At 43.4% G+C, this 9,780-nt stretch overlaps 1 protein-coding gene across 3 annotated transcripts in view; it reads left to right on the top strand.

Annotated features, from left to right (window-relative positions):
• Window positions 1-2,964: 2,964 nt before the first annotated feature.
• LOC147123159 (protein sel-1 homolog 3-like) overlaps window positions 2,965-9,780 on the top strand; it is a 96,416-nt gene continuing 89,600 nt past the window's right edge. For 2 of the 3 annotated variants that reach the window (XM_085968077.1, XM_085968068.1), the window contains exon 1: window positions 2,965-3,352. In XM_085968077.1, coding sequence (XP_085824203.1) covers window positions 3,266-3,352 — 87 coding nt within the window. In that variant the 5' untranslated portion in view covers window positions 2,965-3,265. The remainder of the gene's footprint in view (window positions 3,353-9,780) is intronic. The other variant, XM_085968063.1, reaches the window with a different exon arrangement.

Here is a 9,780-nt window from a genome sequence, read left to right as displayed (position 1 = left end):
TCCAAGTCAGGATTGTGTCTGACTTGAAGGGGAACTTGGAGGTGGTGGTGTTCTTCTAGGTGGTAGAAGCCACGGGTTTTGGAGGTGTTGTGAAAGAAGCCTTGGCAAGTTGCTGCATTGCATCTTGTAGATGGTACACACTGCAGCCACGGTACGCCAGTGGTGGAGGAAGTGAATGTTTAAGGTCGTGGATGGGGTGCCGATCCAGCGGGCTGCTTTGTCATGGATGGTGTCGAGCTTCTTGAGTGTTGTTGGAGCTGCACTCATCCAGGCAAGTGGAGGTTATTCCATCACACTCCTTACTTGTGCCTTGTAGGTGGTGGAAAGGCTTTGGGGAGTCATAAGGTGAGTTACTCACCGCAGAATACCCAGCCTCTGACCTGCTCCTGTAGCCAGAGTATTTATGTAGCTCGTCAATTTCTGGTCAATGATAACCCCCAGGATGTTGATGGTGGAGGATTTGACATTGGTAATGCAGTTGAATGTCAATAGGAGGTGGTTAGACTCTCTCTTGTTAGAGATGTTACAGATGGTCATTGCCTGACACTTGTGTGGCGCAAATGTTACCTGCCACTTATCAATCTAAGCCTCATTGTCGTCCAGATCTTGCTGCATGCAGGCATAGACTGCTTCATTATCTGAGGAATCGTGAGTGGAACTAAACACTGTGCAATCATCAGCGAACATCCCCACTTCTGACCTTATGATGGAGGGAAGGTCATTGATGAAGTAGCTGAAGATGGTTGGGCCTAGGACACTGCCCTGAAGAACTCCTGCAGCGATGTCCTGGGCCTGAGATGATTGGCCTCCAATAACCACAACCATTTTACTTTATACAAGGTATGACTCCAGCCAGTTTAATGACACAACACACAACCTAATTGAAAGCTTAATGCCTGGATTGTTTATTTTTGGTTAAGGATTCATATGAACATAAATGTTGACTTCCTGAATTGTAAACAGGATTGGTAATTGGCTCCTGCATTAGTTTTAAACTTTTGGTAAGCATTCGATTTGTTTTTGCTTATTTTCCACTAAAATTATTAATTTTTAATAGCAATTTTTAAAAGTAGAAATCCTAAACTGTAAAGCAAAAGCGAAACTCCCAAACCAATATTGGATCAAAGATCTGAGTTCATTAGCCTCATATCCTCCCTTAATCTCTCCCTCCATGTAAAGTCCCCAACCCATATTCACGGCCACCCCCTCGACCTTGCCATCTCTCGTGGCCTCGCTACTCCCATCGTGTCAATCACAGATAAGGCCATCTCTGACCGCTTCCTTGTATCGCTCTCCACCCACATCCCCCTTCTGCCCACCCCTCCCCCCAACCCTACTTCCTTCTGTGTCCGTCCCTGGAAAAAACTCTCTCCCAACTCTCTTACAACTGCACTTACAAAATCTCAACTGTCCAGCCTTTGACCCTCCATTCACCACAACATTTCTGCAGCTACTGATCTGCTCAATCACACCCTCACCACCACCTTTGATACCCTAGTCCCTATTAAAACAATTACTCTCTCTCATCCTGGCTGTTCCCCCTGGTATGGCCCTCATTTTCGCTCCCTTAAGTGCAAGGGACGCATACTTGAACAGATATGGCGATCAACTGGTTTAGCCATTCACCGCCAGATCTGGCTGGGCCACATAAAGCATTATCATGTCCTGTTCTCGTTTGCCAAAATTGCTCACTATTCCAGAATCATTCTGGAATGCAAAGATAAACCCCGGCTTCTATTCTCCACTGCTAACCGTCTTCTTAAACCCCTCTCCCCTGTCTCCTCCACCCTCACCCCCGACAACAAGTGTGAGGAGCTCATAGGCTTCTTCGTCTCTAAGATTGAGACCACCCGATCAGCTGCCTCTGCCACTTCCCTTCATTCCCCTAACCCACTGGGCCAAACTTCCTCTAAGGTTCCCCCCTGCCCTAGCCCTGAACTCACAACTTTCTCCTGTTTCTCTCCAATCTCCCTTCAGGTGCTGTCCCCCATCCGTCAAATCTGCCGTCATCACCCCTCTCAAAAAACCAACCCTTGGCCTCTCAGTCCTTGCAAACTACCGCCCATCTCCAACCTCCCTTTCCTCTCCAAAGTCCTTGAACGTGTTGTCACCTCTCCATCTCTCTACCTCTCTTTCCTCCTTTAAGATGCTCCTTAAAATCTACCTCTTTGACCAAGCTTTTGGTCACTTGCCCTAATTTCTCCTTATGTGGTTCGGTGTCAAATATTTTGTCTTATACTACTCCTGTGAATCGCCTTGGGATGTTTTACTATGTTAAATGCACTATATAAATACAAGTTGTTGCACTGTTTTTCAATGATTATTCCAACAATTTCTTGCAGAAAGAATTAATTTAAACAAAACAGACATATTTAAGAACTGCGATTTCTGGATCTTTTATAGAAAAAAGTGGAAGCAGAAAAAATGTCTGCTTTGGTAAATACAATTGTGAAATAAATAACGTGTTTCGTCAGTTTGATATTTTGAATATATGATGGTCCAGTAGAGAAACCTTGGCATTTAATGAGGAATTCAGCTGCAATGAGTTGCAAGCGATTCATTCAGAGTAGTGGGTGATGATAGAGTTAAAACAAACTTCCCTTATCCTGTTTGAGAATTGTTCTATCTGCAGCTACGTGGCAGGGGTTGAATTAAAAGTTATCTGGTGCAAAACTGATACTGTATATGGAGGAAGTGGCAGCACGATTTACCGATTGCTTCATCTTGGATGCACCCACCGCATATTGTGCATGCATTTTATATATATTTGGTTTATAAATCCTCCAAAAAGGAGTATACGTTGAAACCAAACACACACACACTGTAAAAGCACTCGACTTTTACATTCTGGACATTTCAATACCACTTGCACCTGTCTATTTCACCAGCAGGGCGCTTTGCCCCACCAGGATGCAGCTCGATCTTCCTGGTTTGCGCCGTGGCTGCCGTTCCCATTGGCCGTACGGTTCCCGGAAGTATCTGCGGCCGCTCCACGTCTGCCAGAACTTGTCAACTAAGGCAAGATCAACAGTATGCGCCTGTCGGCTGGTTCTAGTTTGCTCCCAGTCTGGGATCTCAAGTAAGGAGAGTGGGGAGCAGGTTCGCAGAACATGGACTAGGATTTATCTAACAATTCGACCTTTTTTTCTAAATCCTCTGAACTGATTTATATTTATTTTAAAATCTTAAACTGCTAGTCACAAAACTCTTTATTCAGCACGGACATCACAACGATTAATTCAAGGAAATAAAAACCAAATGGAAGATGCATAGCCGACTGTTTGTGATGCCCACCTGCAGGAGAATGAGGAATGTCCACTGGCTGCCCTGTCTGGGATGGTTATTCGTGCTGGTAAGTGGTACTGAACAAGGATATCCACAGAAACCCCACAGTGCAGATAGAGGCCATTTCGGCCCATCGAGCCTGCACCGACACATATCCCACCCGATCCCCGTAACCCCTACACCAACACATATCCCACCCTATCCCCGTAACCCCACGTATTTAATCCCCCTAACACCAAGGGTCAATTTATCATAGCCAATCAACCTAACCCTGCACATCTTTGGACTATGGGAGGAAACCGGAGCACCCGGAGAAAACCCACGCAAACACGGGGAGAATGTGCAAACTCCACACAGACAGTTGCCCGAGACCAGATTCAAACCTGGGTCTCTGGCGCTGTGAGGCAACAGTGCTAACCACTATGCCACCGTGCTCGCTGAGCACCTGAGCACCAGCCTTGTTCAGTTGGTGACACTCTTTCATTTGAGTCGCTCAATTGTGGGTCCCCCACACCAGGAGTTAACAATCATAGAATTTTACAGCACAGCGGGAGGCCATTCAGGTCAATGCACATGGAAGTATTATCCAATTAGTTTCACTCCGCTGCCCTTTCCCAATCCTTTTTTTTCAAGTATTCATCCACTTCTCTTTTAAAATCTATTTTGGATTCTTATTCCAGCACAGTTTCTAATAGGGGATTCCATCTCCTAACAACCTCTGTAAAAAAAAATCATCTCCCATTCTCTCTTATATTGATCTTAAATTTATGAGCTCCAATACCAACTCATCAACCAGTGGAAATAGTTTTTACTGATTTATCTCATTGGAACCCTTCACAATTGTGAGCACTTCAATCTGATCTCTTAACCTTTTCTGCTGTAAAAAGGATCTCCGTTTCTTTACTCTCTCATAACTAAAGCCTCTTGTCCCTGATATCATCTTAATGAATCCAAACCCTCTCTATGGCTTTGACATCCTTCCTAAAGCAAGGTGCCTGAAAAATAGGTAGCATGGCCCAGAAATTACTGGAAAAATAATGGCGAGTTCACGGCATATTAGTGTGTAAAAACCCCCAGCAATCTGTGGCGAAGAAGAGATACGTTATGAGTTGTGAATCGCCACAAATTGCTGGATGATTTGCGCCGCTCCACCATTACCCTCACAAAAAACTTGTTACCTTATTACCCAAATTACCCTCGCCGTCAACCTCCCCATTAGTGTCAAGAAATTGCTGGATTTGCGCTGTAAATATGAATGAATCTTGCCGCAGACATTTCGGGCTGGTATTTCATGTTGCAAAGACACTGTTAATGACTTGATTTATGGTCCTGACATGAAACTCAACTCAACCTTGGAGGCCCAGAAAGGGAACAATTGAAACTGTGGAGCCTCACTCTTGCAAGTAGTAAATTGTTCCTAGAGGCTTTTAAAATGTAAATTTTTAAAAAATCTTACTTTTCCTTTCTGTCTCTTTTCTCTCTCAATCCAATCTTTTTTTTCCTTGCTTGATTTCTCATTCTGTATCTGATTTGACTCTAATTTGCACTATTTCCTTCTCTGTCATTTTCTCTGTTTCTTTATCCTTAAATTTAATTGGTTAAGAAGATAAACCATTGGACCTGACGTTCAGGAAGTCCCAGATGCCCCATTGACATCGCTACACCATTATCAGTTTACATTTCCAGCAATGTGTGGTGCAAAAATAATACACCAGGAAGGTTAAGGAGAAAAATTCAATTCACGGCGCTTACTGCAAGATGCGCCGCTCTAGCAATTTCTGGGCAAATATTATAATTTCAGCCTAACCAACAATTTGCATAGGTGTAGCATTACCTCTTTGCTTTGGTGCTCTATGCTCCTGTTTATAACACCTATTAACCCATATGTTTTATCAATTTGTCCTCTTACTTTTAAAGATTTGTATTTCTGAATACCTAAATCTGTTTAAAGTTTTACCATTTTAAACCTTTTAAAGTTTTATTATTTAGTGTATATGACCTCGCATTATCCTGATATAGCTCTGATGATGTGGAATCTGTATGGGTAGAATTGAGAAATACTAAGGGGAAAAAAACATTAGTGGGAGTGGTATATAGACCTCCAAACAGTAAGGTGGAGGTTGGGGATGGCATTAAAAGGGAAATTAAAGAAGCGTGCAATAAGGGCACAGCAGTCATCATGGGTGACTTTAATCTACATATAGATTGGGCCAACCAAATTAGTAACAATACTGTGGAAGAGGAATTCCTGGAGTGTTTACGGGATGGTTTCCTGGACCAATATGTCGAGGAACCAACCAGAGATCAGGCCATCTTAGACTGGGTATTATGTAACAAGACAGGATTAATTAGCAATCTTGTTGTACGAGGCCCCTTGGGTCGGAGCGATCATAATATGATCGAATTCTTCATTAAGATGGAGAATGAAGTAGTTGACTCAGAGACAAGGGTCCTCAATTTAAATAAAGGAAACTACGATGGTCTGAGGAGCAAGTTGGGTAGGATTGAGTGGGAAATGGTGCTCAAAGGGTTGACGGTGGATAGGCAATGGCAAACATTCAAAGACCGAATGTATGAGCTACAGAATTTGTTCATCCCAGTTTGGCATAAAAATAAAACAAAAAAGGTGACTCAACCGTGGCTAACAAGGGAAATTAGGGATAGCATAAGATCCAAGGAGCGGACATATAAATTGGCTAGAAAAAGCAATAATCCTGAGGATTGGGAGCAGTTTAGGAGTCAACAAAGGAGGACAAAGGGATGAATTAAGAAAGGGAAAATAGAATATGAGAGTAAGCTAGCAGGGAACATAAAAACTGACTGTAAAAGCTTTTATAGATATGTGAAGAGAAAAAGATTGGTGAAGTCAAGCGTAGGTCCCTTACAGTCAGAATCAGGGGAATTTATAATGGGAAACAAGGAAATGGCAGACCAACTAAATACATACTTTGGTTCTGTCTTCACAAAGGAGGACACAAATAACCTCCCAGAGATGCCGGGGAACATAGGGTCTGATGAAAGAGAGGAACTGAAAGAAATCAGTATTTGTAGGAAAATGGTGTTAGGAAAATTGATGGGACTGAAGGCCGATAAATCCCCAGGGCCTGATGGTCTACATCCCAGGGTACTTAAGGAAGTGGCCCTAGAGATAGTAGATGCATTACTGGTCATCTTCCAGAACTCGATAGACTCTGGAACGGTACCCATGGATTGGAGGGTAGCTAATGTTACCCCACTATTCAAAAAAGGTGGTAGAGAAAAAGCGGGGAATTATAGACCGGTAAGCCTGACATCGGTAGTGGGGAAAATGCTAGAGTCTATTATAAAAGATGTAATAGCAGAGCACTTGGAAAGCAGTGACAGGATCGGACAAAGTCAACATGGATTTACAAAAGGTGAATCATGCTTGACTAATCCACTGGAATTTTTTGAGGATGTAACTGGTAAAATAGATAAGGGAGAACCAGTGGATGTGGTGTATTTGGACTTTCAGAAGGCTTTCGATAAGGTCCCACATAAGAGATTAGCGTGCAAAATTAAGGCACATGGGATTGGGGGCAAGGTATTGACTTGGATAGAGAACTGGTTGGCGGACAGAAAGCAAAGAGTTGGAATAAACGGGTCATTTTCCGAGTGGCAGGCAGTGACTAGTGGGGTACCGCAAGGATCGGTCCTAGGACCCCAGCTGTTCACAATATATATTAATGATCTGGACGAGGGAATTGGATGTAATATCTCCAAATTTGCAGACGACACAAAGCTGGGCGGGAGGGTAAGCTGCGAGGAGGATGTCGGGAAACTCCAGTACGATTTGGACAGGTTGGGTGATTGGGCAGAAACATGGCAAATGCACTATAATGTGGATAAATGTGAGGTTATACACTTTGGTGGCAAAAACAGGAAGGCAGATTATTATTTGAATGGCAATAGATTGGGAGAAGGGGAAGTGCAAAGAGACCTGGGTGTCCTTGTGCACCAGTCGCTGAAGGTAAGCATGCAGGTGCAGCAGGCGGTTAAGAAGGCAAATGGCATGTTGGCCTTCGTAGCAAGAGGGTTCGAGTACAGGAACAAGGATGTCTTGCTACAGTTGTACAGGGCCTTGGTGAGACCGCACCTTGAGTATTGTGTGCAGTTTTGGTCACCTTACCTGAGGAAGGACGTTCTTGCCAGCGAAGATTCACCAGGCTGATACCTGGGATGGCAGGAATGACGTATGAGGAGAGATTGTGTCAATTGGGCTTATACTCACTGGAGTTTAGAAGATTGAGAGGGGATCTCATCGAAACCTATAAATTCTGTCAGGTCTGGACAGACTAGATGCAGGAAGGATGTTTCTGATGGCCGGGGAGTCCAGAACCAGGGGTCATAGTCTAAGGATAAGGGGTAAGCCATTTAGGACTGAAATGAGGAGGAATTTCTTCACCCAGAGAGTGGTGAACCTGTGGAATTCTCTGCCATAGAGGGCGGTGGAGGCTAGTTCATTAAATATATTCAAGAAGGAGTTGGATATATTTCTTGAGGCTAAAGGGATCAAGGGATATGGGGAAAAGGCAGGGACAGGGTACTGAATTTGGATGATCAGCCATGATCACATTGAATGGCGGAGCAGGCTCGAAGGGCTGAATGGCCTACTCCTGCTCCTATCTTCTATGTTTCTATGTTTCTCCCAAAATATATCACCTCACATTAAATTCATCTGACATTCATCTGCCCAATCTATTATCCCGCCTATGTCTTCCTGTTCACAGTTAACCACACTCCCTATTTTCATGGCAGTTGCAAATTTTGATATTGTGCTCGCCATATCTAAGTCCACATAATTTTTTATTTATATTGAGAAGTGCAGTGGTCCCATGACTGGCCCTTGGGGGCATTACTGTTTACACCCCTTCAGCCCAAAAACATCCATTAATCACTAGTCTCTGTTTTCTGTGTGTTAACTAACATTCTATCCATGCTGCCACATTCCTTTTAATACTAAACACCATAATTTTATCAACACATCTCCTTATCAAACACCTTTTGAAAACATCCATCACACTTCTTTAATTATTTACTCTCCATTATTTCCTCAGAGAACACTTACCAAATTTGTCACATATGACTTGTCTTTTACAAATCTGTGCTGGCTGTCCTTAAGTAACTTATGTCATTCTAATAATCTTATCCAATAATATAGCCTCTAGAAGCTTACCCACTACTGATGTTAGGTTAATCCCTTTATCTATTTTTGAACAGAACAGGTACATCGGCAACCTATCAATTTTCTGGCACAATTTCTGTATTGAAGGACTTGAACACATAATCTAGGCTGACATGTCAGTGCAGTATGAAGGGAGTGCTGAATTTTCAGAGGTGTTGCCCATCAGATGAAATATTAATCATCCTGTTCAGGTGTACGTTAAAAGATCCCGCATTATTCAAATAAGAGCAGTGACTTCTCCCAGTTTCCCGGCTATCATTCTTCCCTCAGCTAATGCAACCAAAAACACATTAACTGGTCATTCATTTTACTGCTGATATGGGATCTTGTATGCAAGTTGGCTGCTATGCCTACATAACAATAGCCACTGCACTTAAAAAGATATCATGTGAAGCACCTTGAGATATTTCTCAGATCGGAAAAGGTACTACATAGAAACATAGAAGATAGAAGCAGGAGTAGGCCATTCAGCCCCTCGAGCCTGCTCCGCTATTCAATGCGATCATGGCTGATCATCCAAATTCAGTACCCTGTCCCTGCTTTCTCCCCATATCCCTTGATCCTCTTAGCCTTAAGAAATATATCTAACTCCTTCTTGAATATATTTAATGAATTGGCCTCAACTGTCTTCTGTGGTATTCCACAGGTTCACCACTCTCTGGGTGAAGAAATTCCTCCTCATCTCAGTCTTGAATGGCTTATCCCTTATCCTTAGACTGTGACCCCTGGTTCTGGATTCCCCCGCCATCGGGAACAGCCTTCCTGCATCTAGTCTGTCTAGTCCTGTTAAAATTTTATACGTTTCAATGAGATCCTCTCTAATTCTTCTAAACTCTAGCGAATATAAGCCGAATCGACCCAATCTCTCTTCATACGACATTCCTGCCATCCCAGGTATCAGTCTGGTGAATCTTCGCTGCACTCCCTCCATGGCAAGAACATCCTTCCTCAGATAAGGCGACCAAAACTGCACACAATACTCAAGGTGTGGTCTCACCAAGGCCCTGCACAATTATACAAGACATCCTTGTTCCTGTACTCAAATCCTCTCGCTATGAAGGCCAGCATCCCATTTGCCTTCTTAACCGCCTGCTGCACCTGCATGCTTACCTTCAGCGACTGGTGCACAAGGACACCCAGGTCTCGTTGCACTTCCCCTTTTCCCAATCTATTGCCGTTCAGATAATAATCTGCCTTCCTGTTTTTGCCACCAAAGTGGATAACCTCACAATTATACTGCATCTGCCGTGCATCTGCCCAATCGCCCAACCTGTCCAAATCATACTGGAGTT

This window comes from Somniosus microcephalus, chromosome 2 (assembly GCF_052327205.1).
Source record: "Somniosus microcephalus isolate GS21.2 chromosome 2, FLI_Smic_1.0, whole genome shotgun sequence".
NCBI lineage: Eukaryota > Metazoa > Chordata > Chondrichthyes > Squaliformes > Somniosidae > Somniosus > Somniosus microcephalus.
The sequence above is the reverse complement of the archived record's forward strand: the minus strand, read 5'-3'. Positions and strand labels throughout refer to the sequence as shown.